Source organism: Lepisosteus oculatus, chromosome 7 (assembly GCF_040954835.1).
Source record: "Lepisosteus oculatus isolate fLepOcu1 chromosome 7, fLepOcu1.hap2, whole genome shotgun sequence".
Lineage (NCBI taxonomy): Eukaryota > Metazoa > Chordata > Actinopteri > Semionotiformes > Lepisosteidae > Lepisosteus > Lepisosteus oculatus.
Window position 1 is genome coordinate 46,375,059 of NC_090702.1, and position 21,104 is coordinate 46,396,162.

General features: G+C 35.3%; 1 protein-coding gene across 5 annotated transcripts in view; it reads left to right on the top strand.

The window, feature by feature from the left end:
* Window positions 1-4,862: 4,862 nt before the first annotated feature.
* The window catches only part of impdh1a (IMP (inosine 5'-monophosphate) dehydrogenase 1a), a 48,044-nt gene continuing 31,802 nt past the window's right edge, over window positions 4,863-21,104 (top strand). For 2 of the 5 annotated variants that reach the window (XM_015352228.2, XM_006633214.3), the window contains exons 1-3: window positions 4,863-5,665; window positions 14,543-14,641; window positions 14,728-14,802. In XM_015352228.2, coding sequence (XP_015207714.1) covers window positions 5,433-5,665; window positions 14,543-14,641; window positions 14,728-14,802 — 407 coding nt within the window. In that variant the 5' untranslated portion in view covers window positions 4,863-5,432. Of the gene's footprint in view, window positions 5,666-13,136; window positions 13,422-14,542; window positions 14,642-14,727; window positions 14,803-21,104 lie in introns of those variants that run through there. The other 3 variants (XM_015352229.2, XM_006633213.3, XM_015352230.2) reach the window with 2 other exon arrangements.

A 21,104-nucleotide genomic window follows, 5' to 3' on the forward strand; every position in this document is an offset into this window, starting at 1 on the left:
AGTGATCCAAAGTAGATATCGAAATTGACTAAGAAATAACCTGTACATGAATAGTTATCTACTGGAGATATCAATCAAATATCAATCTCCAGGCCTCTGGGGATCTCAATTTCCTAATATTGTTTTCTGTCTTTGAAAACAAATTGGTGAAAATCGATCTATACAAGTTAGAAACTGAATAGTAGCGTGGATGTGCAAGTACCTTTTAAACCACCAGGTGGCAGTACTGAACTACTTTAATTGACCAATACAGTAAATGGTGTTTCAGTGTATTGCAGCAGAAAATTGTATACTATAAACCCCAGAAGTATTCAAATATTCACACCCTGTGTCTTCAATTAGTTAATTCACTCATCTTAATTAACACTTGTTCAAAGTCAGAAGAGAACATTTTATGTAAACAGATTTTATTAAAGTTAATTGAAGCTGTATAGTTTTGATTTGTTGTGATCGCATTTCTGAAGACTAAACAACATTAATTAAGAACCAAGAAAATTAATTTCAATTATAATATTATAATAGCTATTATAATAGCTGTTATAATAGTAGAAAACACTGGTGGGGGCTATGAGAAAATCGTCGATGCCCATTCATTCATTTTTAAGAACAGATTAATCCAATACAGGGTCATGGTAAACTGGAGCCTAACTAGGCAGTGAATGAGTACCAGGCAGGATTCCATTCAGACAGACATCAGTCAATTACAGTGCACACACACTTATCTAGAGATGCCAATGGAGATAAGCAGCATGTCTATGAACTGGTAGAGGAAAGTAGTGACCAGTGAAAGGATGCCCTAGGGCATTTGAATTCGGGACACTAAAGAGGTGAGGCAGCAGTGCACTCTTGTGCTTTCACCGTGCTGCTCTCTCATGTCATACATGTATTTCTGATTTTATAAAAGATTTTTAAAACTTCTGATCAGCAGTGTGTTTCAAGAACACTTAACTGATGTCTGAATTTTAGTTTGGGTGCTAATAGATGACCTAATGAAAAGCTACTGATGCCCCCTTGAAGCAAAGACTAAGAAACCAAACATAATTCATTTTCCAGGGTAATATACCATGTCTTACTGGATAATTTTAAAAATATTTAAGAAACAAATCGATTCTTCTCACTTAATGATTGCACTCTAATGCTATTTGTGTGCAAGGAACGCGGCAACATCACCTGACAGCATAAAAAATCTAATGTTTCTGTAACTGATGGAGAGACCATCTCAACACACAGCTCTTTGTTCTGTTGCATGAAGTTCTTAATGAAAAGGAAGATGCTACATATGGAAAGTCAAAGGTAATCTTCCTGGCTTGGTTATGCTTTATATAGTTCTGAGCCGGAAAGCTTGTACAGCAGGCATGTGATCCTTATTACCACTTCAAAAAGCAGAGAGGGGAAGGCCAGAACACCCACTTCCCTTGTAAGTATTAAACATTTGCATGCAACGAGTAATTCTCGCATTAACATTCTGTAGGCTACTTGTAGTCTTCACAGAAGCATGAGATTTCTATAACTTAAAAATTCCTACCAAATAGAATGCATTAATTTTCCTTTGAGCTGAGAGCTGCAGCAAAGGAACTAGAAAGAGTTAATTTCGACAGTTTGACTTTCCTTTTCAGCATGAAATTCACCTCTTCATTTCCTTTAGATCAGCCCTGCTACTCTTAGGGTATGTAGGCTAAACAGGCATTTTTATTTTTATGTCAAGTCTAATGATTTCTGCATGCACTTAGGACATGCTTTATCAGATAAAATCAGGGCTATCTGTCAGAGGTGAACAAGAGGATTACAATTCCACTTTGTAATCAACCTCAAGTCTTATCTTAAGCATTTTTTAAATGCTGTGATAGACTTTAGATGTTAATTGTGTCTCATCCTAAATGAACTCACGAATATGTATATTTACTTTTATTAAGCAGTCACTAATACATCACATTGAATACATTAACAACATTTTGAGAACAAACATACAGATTGTTTAGTAATTTGACTGGCATTTACCCTATATTTAGAATTGCTTAATTCAGCTCTATGTTTGAATATTGCAGTCATGCAGTGTGCGGATACATTGAGGACATGCACAAGGAGACTGGCTGTTATGTGCCACCAAAAGTATCTCTATGTGTGGGTCTGTAAAAAAATAAACCATCTTGGTTTGTGTCAGCAAGTTTATATTTTGTGCCTTTGTCTACTCAACAAGCTCACAGTTAAATTCCACACACAAGCGCAAAACAGATTTCTCTTTTTAAAGGACACCTTTTTAATTTTTTGTATGTGCATTTGTTTTTATTCAGTTAGGTTGACAAAGAAATACTTATTTAAGATTAGTTAAAACTGGATTACACAAAGCTATGTTAAAATATACTGTAGATTATTTTAAGTATAAGTTTAAAACTCTACCAGGTCACTAAATACAGATGCAAGAACAGAATTTCAGACACAATAAATCATTTAGTGAGCACAGAATTGCATTACTGTAAACCTTAAAAGACAAAGATAACGTCCTACCAGGACAGTTGAAAATTGTTTTATGCATTTATAAATGATGGAAATGTTTTGAAATTATGTCAGCATGTAATTTATTGAGTATCTATCTCAGAAACTATAACACTATAACTATTAAGGCTGTTAAAACTGTAAATCATACTGAAATGAGATTCAGCTCCTGGGGTATCAATTCATATTTTGATTGAGTTTTATAAAGACCCACTGGGGAAAGAAAAACAGGTGCCTGTGTCATTCAGAATAAGACTAAAGGATTTAGGGAATTTGAATCCATTTGCTTTTAGCCTCAGCTCTCAGGTGTTCACCTCAATGTAAATGTCTGTTTAACCTTGTTTTCCTTGAAAGATGGGGGACTCTGCGCCACCAGTAAGAGGCTTTTCTAATTAAATCCTTCAGCAACTGTCACAGGCAGTCAGTCACCTGCAGATGAAGTCGTCAAGAGGGACCTTAGCAACGCAGCAACCTTGGGAACACCAGAGTTTACCATCACATGCTGTTCTCAAGCAAGACCAGGAGATATTCCATACGCCTAAAGAAAAGCATCTCAGCATGGTAACGAAAGTGGAAAGGGGATGCAGTTCGGCCTTTCAGGGAAAATAGTTGTGAAGCTTACTAAAGGTGACCAATGCTTCTTGCGTAATAAGGTTAAGATAAATGTCATTAGGCCTCAGACAGAACCCTGTGATACTTTTGAAGTTCATAATGCTTAAATCATCAGACTACCAAATGCAAATACCCTCGGAAGATGTTGTTCCTAAAGTCCTAGAATATATTACCTTGTTTTGAATTAGAGGAGTGTTGGAGTCATCATCCAATGCATAAAAAAGTTTCTTAAAATTGAAAAAAAAAACAACACAAAACCTGTTCTTGAAGTACTAATTCCTTCACTTATAGGAAATGCCCAACTTGTTATTTTATTTAAAATATGATTAAATCAGGTAATCAACTGAAATTCTGAAATATGTACAGTAATAGGGCTAAGAATGACTGTCACACAATGCTTCCACATGTATACTGTATATATAGTGTATATGAAATGAATTATGTTATTGAGTTGAATTGTTATGTAATTAATTTTGTTCTCTATAGCATTGTTAAAAGTATTTGAACCTAATTAAAAAATCCTACAATTTTCCAGAAACATGATTTGTGCTTAGTGATTTTAAAATTCCACAAAGAAATTATTCTGTTCTTTTTTATACTACTTTTGTCTCAGAATGTATTATAGAGATATATTACCATATCTGATTGAATGAATCACTTTACTGTCCTATAATCCCAAAACCTCTTTTATGAACAAATTTACTTAATGATATACAGTACACAATGTCGACTTAAATATTTAGTAGGTCTCAATCTCAGAAACACATGCAAATTGCATTCAAATCTTTTGCACTGTGTAATACATGCAAAGTTCAGCAAAATAAGTACTTGTAAATAGTAACACATGGAAATATTGAAATACAAAATATTTATAAAATAACAACTGTAACTTGTCCAGGAAAACATATCTTGAAAACAAGATACAACAGAGAAGACAAATGCTGCCCCAATTACATTTTTGCATTGGATGTGGTTTATTTAAAGAGATATAACTACAGTAAGCTTTCATTGCTTGTTATCATCATTCAATTTTTACTGTACAAATCTGCTTTTGTAGCATTTGTTCTCAATAGCTTGGCAACAAACCATGACTTACTGTAAATGAGCTCCTATAGAGACATGTTGACTGAAAAAACAGGAATTTAGACTTCTAAGTGAATGTATTACTCTAAACCTCACTATGATATTATGATACTTCGACTACTTAAACTCTGGCCTAAAGTTCACAACCAAATTTAGAGCTTTAAAAATATATTCTATTGTATATATTTTCATACTGTGTGTCAAGGCTTTGCATTTCATACGGCAACCTATCTCCTCCCAAAATATGTGTATTCAGAAGGTACAGGGATGTAACTTGACCTGTAACTATCCAGCAAAGGTGTGTGACAGAACTTCAAGGCTTACCTATTTAATTAGTACCACATTTTGTGTATTGGAGATTAACAAGCCATCGTCAAGACATGGAATTTCCATGTGATCATGTTTGTGTAACGACCTCTTGGGAAGCCATCCACTTAAGGTCACATCTGGGATTTGCATTTGTTTTTCTCTTACAGTGAAAGTTATATCTCTCTGGGACATGTGCAAACACACTGTTGTGATAGCAATAGGCGGGGAATGTGTGTAGAAGTGTTTTGTCGAACGCCCCTGCCCCCTTTTTTAATACTCCAATCCTCTTTGCTAAAGTGACGTATGCTCCTGTCAAAAACAGGGTTAAGCTGGCCAAGTGGAAGGATCTCAGGACAGCAGGGAAACAAAACAATCTCCCTGCCCTTTACTGAACAATCTGCCCCAGAGGCCTGCGAACTAAGAATCTACCGTTCATTGTAGAAGGCAGCTTCATCTGGGACCAGAGTGTTCTAACCAGGTCAGAGGAAACTAGGAATACCTCTCTTCAGCTGAAACCTGTTTATTATGCTGCTTCTGTTCTTATCATCGGATCCAATATTGTTGTTCACTTTGCTCACCATTTCAAGGATATCAGCCCATTAAATCTCTGCTTTGTTTTTTCAGCCTTGCTATGATAGCCAGATAGCGAATATTGCTCTGCTTTCAAACTAGAGTCCTAGAAATTGTTCAATAAAATCTGGAGGATCCATTTGTGTATCCTTCTGTAGGAATAAGAAGGCGAGCAATCTTTTTTAGAAAACTGAAAATATTTTGAAAGTCGTGCATTCCTTTGGCATCAGGAGGACTTGAGGGTTTTTTTTCTAAACTGAGAGCTGGTTATCCGCATTGAAGAACACGGTGAGAGTTCCAAGGTTTTTGGGGAGGAAGGGTTGGAATTAGGTAATTCGGAATCCCTCACACTGGATCTTGTGGGGATGGAAGGACACGGGTATGACTGTTTTGGAGAAGGGGAGAGAGAGCCCTATCAGATTGATTACCGGCGGATCGTAGGGGACACAGAACCTGCCAAGCCTCGCCTGTCTCCCAGAGAGAATGACCATCATTTCCATGGGTCACCACTCCATGGGAACCCCCATGGGCATGGGCATGAGACAGCGGCCCAGAGGTACAGTGCCACCCGCATACAGGCTGGATATGAGCCAGAAAGGTGAGGCAAACCTTTCAAACTGCAAATCTAAAAAGATACAAACAAGCCGTGAACAAACACTGACCATCCTACTGCTCTGTAGAGAGCAGTAAACTTAATACGATCATTTTCTGTGTTTTGTAGCTGCCTCTTCAAAACAAGGATGCTTTTTGCAGAGACAAAATATTGTAAATGCTGCACTGTTTAAGATTTTGTATTGCTCACAAGAAAGAAAAGAAAATCTCATTAAGCTTGTTATTAGTAAGGTATCAGGTGCTTACTGTACATAATGATGCCACAGTTTTACTATTTATAAATTAAAAGCAGAAATTCTAGACTATAGTAAGGGATCATCTTACGGCAGTTTTAATTAATTGTTTTTGTTAAATACTGCGACACATATTTCTGTGCAGGGTTATGTGATGTGCGGGATGATTAACTCTCCACACAGCATTGAGTTATTGTGCTATGTCTGCAGTACTGCATGTGGCTCATCATGTCCTTTAATTATGCCAAAATGGGGTTAAATGAATGTGGAAATTGGTTTTGTAATCTGGATTATAACATATGTTCTAAAATAGCTATAGTAATTATAATAATTTTCATTTAATAATCATAAATGTCTACATGGAGACCTGCTATGGAAACATTTTTTTGTTTACAGTGCCCCCTATGTCTGGTTTGCAAGCATAAAATACATATTTCAGAGAAAATAAATATACTGAGAGGCATTTCAACTGCAACAAATGTTACTAGTTTCAATACTTGTTGCATTTAGTGTTTCCACAGCACAGTATAGTTTCTTAAGACATTCCTCTAATTGTCATACTGTGCACATCATCATTATTATTACTGCTACCAGTACTGATTCTTTAGGAATTTCTTTTTTTCTTTATTCAATTTGCTGTGACCACTATTATTTGTCATATGCAATTGATGTGACCATAAAAAAACCATGCATTTCAGCAAAGCTAACGAAAATTCATTGATCTGCTTTTATGAATGAAAAAGAATGTTGCAGAGGCATTACAGTTGTACTCTGTTTCAAATATATTTTCTATGTAAATTTTAGGTTGTTAAGGACATTACAGTTCCATCCTTCTGCATGTCTGCAGATCTGATTTATGTTAACAGCATTTCATCTCTTTACTGCCTTTTAAAGATCTGAAAACTTTTCAGCATTGGCAGGGTGATGCATATAGGGACTGAGTCAGCACTTTCAAGGAAGCTCCTGACTGCACTGCCACAGTAATGGGGCAGAGTGTATTGATTCACTGCAGATGCGTTGTTAGAATTATATTACAGTGTTTTGAAATGTTTAAGGGAGTAGGATTATGAGACTAAAAACCTTAGGTTTTTTGGATCTTCTAGGACTGTAACTGTACATGCATTTTTCATGAAGTTGGAAGAAAAAGCTTTTGAAATCTTTTAAGCAGGAAGAATGGAACTGGAAAAAAGATGTAGCAAAGACAGATACAGTCCTTTCACAGCTCTGGAAGCTGACACACACCTGCTGTTTTTTTCAAGTTAATGAATTATTTGAATGTTTCAACGTCTAAAAATGTGGAAGGTGGCCATTACACTATTGCATTTCATAAGTACCAGAACACATCATTCCAAACTTTTCAGTAGAATTTTCTATTAAAGCAACTTGTTTGTTATAGGCTTCAGTTCAGCAAAGAACTCAGCTGGAAAGAAAACCAGATGGTGTGTGTGGTCCTCCTGGACCAGGATTATAGAATCATAGTCCCCTGCAGAAGCCAATTTTTTAAAACGTTTGGAGACACCAACTCAGGAATAGAGGAAGTGGGAGAAGTGAGGGTGAGGACAATATTGTTAATTTTTCTTTCACTCATATTCCTGAATGATTAATATATTTGCATTGATTAACACATAAGCACCTATTCTTTAATAATATATAGCTAAAATTGATTAGGAAGTTGTCTCTTATATGGCTGCTCAGTATGTGCACCCTTTTTTCTTGGAAAGCTGTACAGTTGGAGAGGTTATCTGGGTTGCCTGATAAGTCTTCATAAAGTAATACTACTAGCATATTATATATGTTGATTTCTCAGACTATTTCAAATACATTGAATAGAAAACATATTTGTTGTAGTGATGGAAAATGTGTTAAAATGTAATACATTAGAATATTTAAAGCATATATAAATATTTTGCTTTAATTAATCTTTAGCTCTTGGAATTAAGGAGGGAAATGAATAATCTTTTTTTTCTTGGAGCTGATATATAATCTTTTATAATTCTTTCTTCTCTTCTGTTTTTTTCTACAGTTTTTATAATAAATGTCACAACAAATACTGCAATGCTTTTAGTATTTATAACATTGAAACACAACAGAGAGAAAAAAAAAGAGTTAATCATTTGGGCAGAAGTCCTAGAAAATTAAATGTTACAATGTAATGTTTTAGAAAGATAATTATTCAGGCAATAGACATACATATCCCTCTCTGATATTCCCCTTATGAAGGCAAATATATTGGACTGACATGACACATCAGAGACTATATCTTCATCATTGCTTGTAGTTTATTTTGACAGAGAACGCAGTTATATATTCACAGAAGCACACAGTGTATATGAGAAATGCCTACAGTACATCTTTGGTCTAATATTCTGAATGCCGGTTTCAGATTTATTATGCTGAGTGCAAGGATAAAATTTCTGGCACTTGTGTTCTGACTGTCAAAAGATTTGGGAACATAAAATTCAATTATAAAATTAAATCTAGTGAAATAAATGGAAATGGAAATATGTTATTACTTTTTGTTCTTTTCATGGTTACTAATTAATCAATTGATTCTAGCACAAAAATAATGCTAAAAAAGGTGAGGACAGTTGATGTGGAGTACAAATTAGAGCTGATGCTGGTTCCTTTTCCAGATAAGCATTTTTCTTAAAGCAGTACTTTTTGAAGATCCATTATGACCTGGGTGATCAGTGGAGCAACACATACTGTAGCAAAACCATATTGCATTAATGATTGGCTTTTTCAAGACATGGAGGAAATCTGTTCATCGTATGTACTGTATATACACTGTACACATTATTAATTATTCCTCTCTCTGTTTCCAGACTGTTTTTGCTTTTGAGTTTTCTTATTTGCTCTATGTTTTAACTTTATCTATCTATCTGTTATAGATCTATAGATGTTTACATGTATTTTAAGTACATTGCTATTTCTTTCTGTCAGTGGTCTTGTTCCGTTAACTGCCCATTTTGGTGTATGACATTGCTTTTTTGCTTATCGACAAGCAAGATAATGGAACTACAAAGTCTTTTTGTGCAGCCTGAACAACTTCAATCCTCAAACTTAGAACAAACATGTAGTTTTCTGTTCCTGGTGTTTCTTATGTCTTCCCAATAGAAAATTTGAAAGTAAACCTGTTACCTTTAAGAAACAGAAAATATTTTGTGTTAGCCCTGTACCTTCAATAGTTGTAAAAATACATTACAAAAAGGCATCAATGCAAAAAGTGATTACAATGATTGAATCTGCTGAGTCATTTTTATTTTTTTAATAAGAAGTACACTGGGTTGTGGGGAGATGAGTATTAGTGAATCTAATTTATTATAATTTCTTGTCAATAAAGTTTCTGTAATATCATTGCTAAACTACCTTTGGAGATATCTTTAATCATTTTTGTTAATATCGATATAAAGTCCTTTAAATGCAACAAACATTTGCATGAAAAAATATGAATCCACTGTCATTTCCATTAATTTAGTTCATGATTAAATTTGTAAAAAATAAAAGATTTGCTTCGCACAAATATTGTTTGATTACATTTTGAGTTAATTATTTTAGTTGTTTAATTAATGGAAGACAGAGCTGATGCCCTGAAGATAATTAATTTACAATTTTATTAAAATATAGGTATAGTTTTGGGAAATTGTTAGGGAGAAATTGTATTTCTTGCCTTGCTTGAAAAATTGATATTCTAAAAACACATCATCGTTGTGGTTATTTAATTCAAGTCATTTTAATTTCTGAAAAGGCAAAGTGATTTGAAAAAAACTATGCTTTAAAGGTTGTGTACTGTATATCTTTTTTTGCATTTTGTACAAATTCTGATAGATACTCACGCTATCAGGTTAAGAAAAAGAAAAAACTGAAAAGAATACAAATAGAACAAAATCATTGCTTTAAAGATCTTCCATACACTGATAAACACTGATATATATCTTGTGGTCCATATTTGCTGGAATGTTTTTTTCAAATTTATGAAATCCTAGATTTATCGAGACAATTTCTGAATTATTTAAAGCACATTAAAATGTTGATCTGATCATCCATCTAAAGCATGCATTAAATGTTCTGTATTGTTGAGGTGAGGGATATACCCAGATATCCATGATGCCTGGTGCAATACTAGTGTGCATCCCAAAACAGTAGTTCTCAATCTGGGTTCAGTGGACTCATGGAAGTCATCAGGGACTGCCTACAGTTCCTCCACAAATAAATCATAAACTTTTCACCACTGAAATAGTAATGAACCTGTCCAACCCTGGGTTGGATAACCCAGGTCAGTTGTACTGGGATATACAATATATAATTGATCAATATAATTTCACTTCGTTTCCCACAGCATAAGCAATCCATAATAAGCTATTCAGAGTTTCTCTCCTGGTATTTACAATAGTCCCATCTCAAGTCAAGACTTTGAATAGTGCTCTAGTTAAGCCCTTATTGGCCCCTAAAACATGACCTGGACTAAAATTTGGTCATTAAAATATTTTAACATTTAACATTTAATATTTAAATATTAAATAATTATTTGTCATTTCATCTCACTTGAAGCTATCCAAATACTAAAAATACAGTTTCATCATGACTTAAATCAGGTCTCTGTTTATGGAATGTGAAACAATAAAAGATCAAATAGAAGAATCTATTGCATAACTGCTATACAAGGATGGAAGAGGTGCAAATATTGATAATTTTATCTGAGGCTTTGTTTTTTAGAAGCATGTGACTTGTTAAGCAAGCTTTCTGTGTGTGCCCTCGTGATGGTGGTCTTGTGTCATGTCCAGGGCATAGTCCTTCCTTTTGCCTTGTGCTTTTGGGTTTTCATAACCCTTAACAGGAGTCAATAATTTCTCACAGTGGATGGATTTTTAAAATCTATTATATTTTATATATTTATATATATAAATTATATTATACAATTATATTTTGTACTGTATGTATATCGAGTGCTGGGCAAAATACACAAGGATTTATACAAATAGTAAAAATCTGTAACAGATTCTTTGTAACAATTTATGATGTGTCCACAGTTGAAGTAAATGACAGCTCTCTAAGTCACACTGGAAACCAAAGTAGTTTATATGTATCACTACACATGTGTTATAGATTCTCTTTATCTATGAACTTTCAAAAAAAGAAACCCCAAATTATAGTAAAGAGTATTTCAGTCTTTTATTATTCATAAAAATTCAATAATATTATATTATTTTATTAAGAGTTTTTCTTAAACATGTAATGTAAGGTTAAATTACCAATCTAGACATAATATAACACTTTTTCCATGTTTGAACAAAGTGTTTTATATTTTGCTATTTTTCTAACAAGATTAAAGTAATTTCCATTTTCTTTTCAACATCTGTGGGGTGGTTCCACGAAGAAGAATGATCGATATATGCTAGTGGAAAACTTCATGCAACAGAAAGTTTCTTGTGTTAAATTTATCGAACTAGTAAGTCAGCACTTTGACAGGGTAGCTCTTTATTTCATGCACATCTCCCAGTAACTGCACAGTGCAGATAATCAGATTAGAATGGAAAAAAAACGAAGGCATTCTAGGTTCACAGGGGCCTTCATATTCTAACTGCCACTGTTCTGGCTAATTAGTCACATTTAATTGATAACAGCTGACTTTAAATTTGAGTGGTGTCCCCCAGTTCATGTGTCACCAGGTGCTTTTACAAAAGCAGTTTTGTATTACTGTGCCTTTGCAGTTCAAATAAATTACAGAGCAGGGGAAGAATTGCTGTGTTGCAATTCATATTTATTTGTGTTGGTGTTCATTCTTCTCTGATGCTGTGCTGGTTAAAAGTCTCATTTCCATATTCCGTAGCAGGGGTCTCCAACCCTGCTTCTGGAGAGCCTTGATAAAGCATGTTTAATCACCAATTTTTAAATCCCTGGAATACCTGGACAGGGATCAGCTACACTGGTGATTTGGAGATCATCGCCATCACCATCACTTTCGATAACCGTTTATCCAATGCAGGGTCTTGGTGGCCTGGAGTCTATCCCAGGAACCATTGGGCACAATGCGGGATTCCCTCTGGATGGAATGCCAGTCCATTATACACACAGACACAAACATACAGTACACACCCACACCAGGGCCAATTTCACATACTCCAATTAACCTACCAGCATGTTTTTGGTCTGCACCTGGAGGAAACCCCTACAAACATGAGGAGAACATGAAAACTCCACCCAAACAGCACCCCAGGAACTGAGTCCAGAGTCCCAGTGCTGTGCTGTGCCGTGCCGTGCCGTCATGGCAGCCATTTGGAGATCATTTGGGACAAAAATAGAAAACTCTTCAGCTCTTGCTTAATTGATCAATAACTTCCACGTAATCCTCATGTTTTGAAAACAAGTGATTCAAGGTGACCTATAAGATTAACTGCACTGCGTTCCTCCAAGCACAGGGTGCCTAATCCTGAAGATTTTTGATCCACTCATATTTGTTAATGGAATTACAGTTCTTATTTTTCTATTTGGAAATTGGGAGATTTTAAGTAATTTATGAAAAGCCGAAGATAAAAGGCAATCTCTAAATGATTCAAGATCTGAGAACAATTGAAGAGTTGTCGAATTAATCCTGTTAATCCACACCTCTTCTACAGGAAGCCTTGGCCTGATTAAGGAAAGTTGTTGTATCATATACTGTATTAGTTAAAAAAAAGGAAACATCTCCATTTTTAAATGTGCACTTAAGATAACAGCATTTCCTTTCCCTGGACCCTTGTGCAATAGCGACATGAAACATGAAAAACAGTTTGAACCTATTTTCTGTTATTTCACTTTCTGCAATTAGTATATTCTAGTGTTTCTGTCTTATTTGTGAATAGAGTTTCAGAATTTGTAAATAATTTAAATTTACCTCCTATTTCAAATGTTAGACAAGCCTGGTAATTTTGGTGATAATCTGGTAAATTTCTTCATATAACAAAATGGACAGCCATCGATTTCTGGTACTATTGCATGTACAAACGTGTACAAAGACGTTTGACTGCATTACTATTAGCAGAGGTACCAATGTGGTGAAAATATATTTGAATGCTATGTGGTATTACTGTCCATACTAGGGCTTAATGATGCCCCGTTTTGGACGATTTACACGCTTCTCTGAGGCAATTCAGCTGACGAAACTGAAAGAGTTAATAAACAACGCCTCCACCATTCTCCTCTACCACGTGTGATTTCTGTCTTGTAGTAGAGAGGATGTGACGCGTGTACAGATCCAGCTTTCATTGCGCTTAATAACGAGTTGAGAGGGAGCCACGAGCACTCATTAGAGGCATCTGGGTAGTGTTGTCTGTGTAGCGCTGAAATTGGGTCAGAAACGGGATAGGTGAACTGCTGCGTTTCGTTTATTTTACCTCCTTTTGCTTGCTGTTTGGACTCGGTTTTGTTACAGTCCGTAACATAAAGTTTGCTGCTGCTAAACCTGGGGGCATTGTGAATAGCCTTTGAATGAGAGGAAGACAGCGGTATTGAATATTTATCATCTACAAGGTGTAGTGTCTTTTTTTATTATTACGTTTAAACGAGCATGTGTTGAGGTTGTGTTTTTATGATCGCCCAGGAACGCTACTCGCCGCATTATTCTTTCCTGCAGCCGATTGTAGAATATGTTCAAACTGTTTTTTTTTCTTTCATTTTTGATAGCACTATTTTTATTTTCGGTTTGTTCAATGACAGGGGAATTAAAACGTTTGGCCCCTTTACGATCTGCAAGGCACGTACAAAAGAAAATAATGAAAACGCAGTCTACCTCGCATACTTAGAAATGTAGCTGCTTGTTTCATACCCACATGGGTGGCATCGGATGATGAAACATCTTCTGACATCGGATTTACTGGTTGTTGTCACTGGGTTTGTATGGCTTGTCTTTCCGTTTTATCGGATTCAGTACACGTCGACCCGTGTTTCTGTTGTCTTATAACTAGAATTAAATGAAACAAGGCGTGTCTTATTGATACATCTAGCTCATGTACATCTTTACGTTTTTACGTGTCTAAATCGAATTATTATAAAGGGCTTTTTGTGTGAAAGAAGGTTTGTATTTTCATTTAGTTATGTTCCTCAAGAGCTTGTTGTCTGTTTTTCTCAGTGGAGAATGAGATGGTGTGGCGTGCGCTCGTGTTTATATGTAATATAGGTCACCAGGCCAGCAGATCCGGGCTGAATCTGTGCCAGTGTGCGACAAACGCCAAGCAACCAAAAGTGTCTATTTTCTCCTTCTCTTTCCCTTCTTGACACTTCAAGTTGTCCACGAACGATACATACCGAAAGCTTTGAAAGGTAGTCTTGCACATCGCGAGCAGTGCCCCGATAAAGAAGAACTTGTGCAAATGTTCTTTATTTTTTGTCATTTCATATTAATACTTTCCCCAGTAGGTGATGCATTTGGTTATTGGTTGACACGGGGTGATGATTGAATCAGTTTGGAAGCATAATTTGATTGATATACAGTAAATACTGTTTTGGCCGATGTTTAATTGAGGGTTAGGTTTTGATGAAATGGACTGTTATTTAAAAATGAGTAATCTAAACCACAATAAAATATTTGGTTAAACAATCTTATGTCATAATTCTACACTTTATTTTTTTTTGTCTTTTTATCACTACCATAGCATGGCAGATTACCTGATCAGTGGCGGCACAGGCTATGTTCCTGAAGATGGACTCACTGCACAGCAGCTCTTTGCTATTGGAGATGGTCTCACTTACAAGTAAGTACTGTAGTTTCTGGTTGTTCTGATGAGTATGTCACCCATGCACCAGCGCATATAATGGGAAAAACGTTTTGAATCGGCAGATCAGCGCATCAATCTGATGCTGATGGACTCACAGCAGAACAGCTATGCTCTAAAGGGGATGGATTGACTTATGAGTGAGTAATCACCTGCTTTTTATTTCTTGGAATCCACGAATAAGCAATTTTGTAATGCTCTCATTAACATTGGATGGGCATAATTTGGTCAAATCTTTCAAGACGATGACTTTCTAATGAGAGAGACTGTATGACTAATACTGATTTCAGAATGTATTTGTTCATTCAACTTTAGGGAAGTTTGATTTGGGGTTCACTCATTCACCTCTTCTACATTTTTTCTTTTTTGTACCGAGGTTTTTGCTACAAATTAATGTGATATGAAGGAAAAAATGTGGGTCTGTGATTAAAAGATGTATTTATCTTTGCCATGTGAGTTCATGCATATCCGTATCTGTCATTCATATAATTTTTGTCATGTGGGATCTTAATTGTAGAAGAATTGATCTGAATTACTGTCAGAGTGTCTGTGATTAATCTTTTAAAAAAAGGGGAAGATTTCATTTGTAACGCATGCATCTAATTGGGAAATTAACTGAATTATTTAATTGAGTACTGAAGCCTGCCTTTAATCTAATCTAAGAGGATGCATTTCACATGATGAGCTAGTGTCTCGGTCATGTGAGACCATCTATAAAGACTACCAAGGAGCTTATTTTCAGATTCTTAGTTTTTCTTGAAATTTTATGTAGTTGTACCAAATAACTCCCTTTTGCTGTAAGGTGTCAAGCATTTTGATTAAATAACATTAAATATTCCTCCCTTTTTTTGTTTGTACTTTGCCTGCACTAACATGTTTTTTTTTTCATATTTTTTTGTGTTTTTAGTCTATATTTCGGCCTTTTGAGTAAAAAGAAAAATGTTTTAAGTTTTTTGTTCCATGTTTTATTAAATATACTGAGCATCATAAGAGATGTATCACTCTATGTATGTGTGTATGTTTTTAGAAAAAAATATTGATTTAGGGTATTTAAGGTATATAAGGCACACTCAAACATTTAAAGTTGAGTCATTGATGAAGCTGAAGCAAAAATTATTGTATTATTGTAGGGAAGGATTAGTTTGAATCGATTGCATATTTACTTGGCATCCTTATTAATTGGTCATTTGTGACTTACTGTGATGCAGCCAAATGACTGTTACATAAGTCTTAAATCTCCTCGTTAGTGAGAGTTGGTTTGGCAGAGGTGATCAGGTAATTTAACCTGTTGAATGTCAAGCCAGGGGAAAAATAAAGAAACAGAAAATAATTACCCTTCTTAAGAAAACCTTACTGCATTTTGGTATGTTGGAAGTCACTTTGGTGATGAATCATGGTTTTGTATGGAACATCCTGATGCAGATGTGCAGGATAATATGACTTTTGTGTACAGCAGACCAATTAGTGGGGTTGTCAAGTGTGATGAGCTGGGCAGGAGTGTGTTGTTGCGAAGGACCTCTGCTTGTAAGAATCGATTGCAACCTGATCGCAAGGCACTGCATTGATCCTCACGTGTTGCTCATACTGACATGACAACATGCCACCAGGACAATACATGCCCTCATGCTGCTTGTGAAACAGCATGTTTCCTATTGAAGAGAATGTGACAGTAATTCCATGGATGCCTCTTACCAATTGGATTGAATTTGTGGAATGAGTAGCTTCTAGGGGTCGGATACTAGTGTACAGACACATGCTTGTCCAAACACTACTAAATGAATGGGATAGAATCCCACAAGACTGTATTTGCAACACAGATGTACAGCATCCAGAAGTGGCAAGACGCTACTGGTCTGACTTTCACAATAGCTCTCCTGTTGATCAGCAGTTTGGCTCATCTGCTACAAAAATAATTTGAATCATTTAGAAAAAATAAAGAACCATACACTTGGATTACAGGGTAAACTCATTGCATGTTCTCTTTATAACTTGACTAATAAATCCTAAAACCCGCTACTGAGTTCATGGGCTATAAAGTATGTTTGTTGATATTTTGGATATGCATTTATTAACTGGAAAAAAAAATTTCACACCTGAAGCACTGTTTGGATTTTATCAAGGTGTTTTACCTATGAAATGCTTTTGAACCAAGGTATGCAGAGGTTTGTGGAGAAATTACATGGAAAAACGAAGGGGCATGAAATAATTTGATTTGTAAATTTCATACAAATTCCTCAAATCTGCTACACAGAACAGTTCAGCCTTCAGAAATGCCTTTAGAGCATTCAAAATGCTACCCTCTGCTACATTATATTATATAGCACTTATCATGAACGGAAGTGAGTTTTTTAAAAAAAAATCACAGCCCTATTTATAAAACACATTTTAATTTTAGGCACACTTTCATCCAGTTCTACAGGAATTGATTTTTAATTGGTTGTGAATTTGTAAATGATTATTTTGGATAAGGGATGGCACAGCATAGCGATTGTTTCTAGACTCCTAATGGGTAGGTGGTTGCTACTGGCAGTGCCTTTAGTTTGAGTGAGCCGATTTTCCCCAGTTGCCTCAGTCCACCCAGCTTTATGAATGGGGACGAGAATTTCTGGGTGTAATCCCTGCAATGGACCTGCAGGGGAAGGAGATCCACACTCTCCTTTCTGCTTAACATCATGGAAACCAGAATTAGCGAAACGTGGTACTGGTATGGGAATTACTTGTGCTTTTAGGCCAGTGTATGAGACCTTGCTCAATTTTAAATATTATTGGAAGGTTTTTTTTTTTTAATTGTGATTCTTTGGCCTTAAGACACCTAGAGAACATTCTGTGCTGATTATATCTGTCTGCACACCGTATTCTAGACAATGTCTTCTGTAATCAAAAACTGCTAAAACATCTATGGTGTAGATTAGTCTGACATTTTTCTGTGTGTGTGATGTTTGGTGGACAGGTGTCCCCTCCTGGGTATCTCATGCCTTCTGTCTATTGCTTGCCGAGTTATGCTCTGGCTCCCCACAATAAAATGGTTAGAAAATGCATGGATTGCCCGGATGTTCTTCGTTTCACAAATACAGGTGCAGACAACTAGAAACTAAGACCTTTATTTTTGTAGTGACACGTTTTTTTTTCTTGCATTCAAGTGTATGAGTCTCAGGGAAAGCCACGTATGTGCATATAAACGTGATGCAAAACATGCTTATTTCCACGAATCATTTGCAATTCAACGCCAGGCAATATGCTGATTAGGGAGTCTGCTTTCAGCTGCGTGGCAACCTTCAGATGGTATCCATAGAAACCCAGAATGACTTGCTCTGCAGATTTATTTCCTTTTGTAAAATGCTGTTTAAAAGTAATGTGTGATGACGTTTTTGTTTCAGTAAGGATCTTGGCACTAGAAGCTGTACTAATAATTTAGTTTGAGTTACATTTTCATGTTCCCTTATCATGATGGAAAAAAAGTGCTTCGACAGAATATTTCATAAGTCGCCTCTTTGATATGATGATTTCATTATTCCTGTATACTGTATGCTGCCTGTAAAAGACCATTTGCAAAGAGGAACGTTTTTGAATCCCCCTTATTATTGTTGTGGTTTAAGCAGCTGCAAAATAAAGTGATAAACATGTTTTTAAATGCCATTAAGGTGCCATGCACATGCTAAATTCTGCTGGGGATTGTTGCTTGTCCTTCAAAAGTCACTCTTTCCTTCCTTCAGGCCTTTTGGCTTAAGACCACAGAGTGTGCGGTGATTGGTTAATGCTTATTATAAAGTACTGTACTTCTTAAACTGCTGTCGCTTGTTGCTTGTTTTATGTTAAGAAGTAACCAGAAGTTTTAGAATGTTAACTGGTAAATGAGACACACTTTTAAATATGATGACGGACAAGTAATGAAATTTAAAGTTTTTTAATGTTTCAAAAAAAACTTTTAAGAATGTTAATCGTGTATTCAAAGAAAGAATTTGTTCAGGTATCCCTTGATTTTTTTTTTATTATTTACATGTTTGGTCGGCAAGTACAGGGTATTTAAGTGGAAATATATACCACACTGTATATTTGAAAAAATTCTGATTGTGCAGTAAATGCAATGTACAATGCCGGACAAGGACTCTAAATTGGCAAAATTATTGGTCATTTTGAAAAAAACTAAACAGGCACTTAAGGATTCTCATTTTCGGTGCTGATTGTGCCCCACCTTAAAGTTATTTTGAGAACGTTTTGTCCATTAAAACCACAAACCGTTAAATGCTTATGAAACAAGGGCAGTTGCTATTATGTTTGTCTTGACTGAACTGCTGACATTGTAACTGGAACAGTTCACAGGTGGCGGTAACTTAGTGTCTCTAATCTTATTGATATGAATTTCATTCCTCCAATAACATAGTTTACATTAGCTTTTACTTTCTGTTTCTGTTGTTACTCAGGTTATATTTCCTAAAAAGGTTCGGCAACGGAGAAGTTATTTGTTGCATGACCTCTTGTCCTTTTAGGACGGTTGTTGGCTAATCACTGCAGACAACTGGATTTTTAGTTTTGAATGACTTATTCACAATGTAAAAGAGACTTCAATACTGACAACAAAAAGCATAACGCATATTGCAGAAAAACAGAACTAAAATTCCTACGAAAAATGAAAAGTTTTGTTTTTCCAAAGAAAGTGCTGAAGAGGCTAAAATATTAACAAATCAACTAAAGAACAGTTATCTTTTCTATTGTGATGTAATTTTCTTATTTATAACCAATTAAATAAACCTAGTTATTTAATCAATGATGGCAAAAAAGAATACTATACAGTATGGCTGTGTTATTTACTATCTCTTACAGTTACAATGTTAAAATCTACAGACAAATCTAAAATCAGAAGTAAAGTTGCCAAGTTTTTATTCACCACCAGAAGATAAATGGAGATTTTTGTTTGCAGTCATGGAAAAGTAAGGAGTCTCTCACCATGGTACAGATAAGTAGAGAAATGCCCAATCCCAGTTCATACCGCAAGATGAGAACCTGTTCCACACAAATGTATATTATGTCTGGCAAAAATTAATAAGCAAATTGTACACTTATAACTGGAAAAAAAACACTTTTAAAATAGCCTATTTAACTTTAGTGTGAAATTACTGGCTGTTAAGTTTATTTTGGCTTTGCAAGAGCCGTCTTATAAACGGGATGACACATTAGGCTGAACGTTTCCACTGTGATGTTTATACTGTTATTTTGCTGTATAAATGAAATGACAGTTAGGCTGGAACATAAAGAGCTTGCCATGCCACCTGTACAGCAGGGTTGGTCTTCTGCTTTCAGTTTATTTTTTTGGACTACTAAAATGAGAAAATTTGATACACCTGTAAATGTTTTAAATGAAGTGTTACTGTATTTGGCACTCACTTTCTCGGAGTACAGTTTGCCAATGGAGAAAGATTTGCTAGGCCAAGTAAAATACTCTAAAATTAAACTTTATGAGCCCTAGTTAAGAGATGTCAGGTCGTCTGGCTGGCATTTGTACAAACGGTTTGCCTGAATTTAAAATAACATACTGTGTGAATGCTCTTGTTGGGTTGCTGTCACTTTCAGTTTTTATGAAAATGATTTTTTAGTTTTAAGAATTTTAGAATTATCAACAATTATTATTTCTTGCATTCTTAATGAAAATGACATAACATTGAATGCATTTGTTTAATTACCTGTACGCTATTTAGGTTACATTTTACAGAACTGCTAACCTTGAATTAATTGTCATTTTTTATTTTAATTCTCAAATCTATGAAAAAATACTTATTGAAAAATGAATTTTGAGCTGACCATGTGGACATGATGCAGCATAACAACATATGTGATCTTGTCCGTTAAGGCTTTTGGACTTTAGGTTATAGGTGGTCTTGTTGCTATATAGAGAGGTTTGAGCTCTTAATCTTTCTTTAATGGAGGATTTGTCTTTTGCAAATTGGGACAGGGGCTCTCAAGAGTCAGACTTGGAAAGGACGGAAGGAGTTTCCTTTACAAATACTAAAACTGAAATGGGATGAATGAGAGCCCTCAAAGTGCATACTTCATATTTTTTTTTAAAGAGCTTGCATTACCCTCAGTATATAATGTTTGATCCTATTTAAAACTATAAGTAGTTCCTTTCCTTGAGTGTCATATTCTTATTCATTGCATAATAAAGCTACTGTATTTATGAGTGTTTATTGGCTCAATCAGACTTCAAGCAGAGCAGATTATTAGGGGAAATAATGCATTGCATTGCTCACTGTCCTGTTTATTTTTTACTTCTCTGTATGCAGCCTTGACATTTGTGTTGTTAGGTATGGTTACATTACTTCTTATCTCGAATGCATTAACCAGTGTATCTTCTATTGGGCTTTGAGCCACAATCTGTAAAAGATACTGGTTGTGCTTTGAGGAAATTACTCTTTTTTTTTCATTGTTTTGACATTTCCTGGCCTGG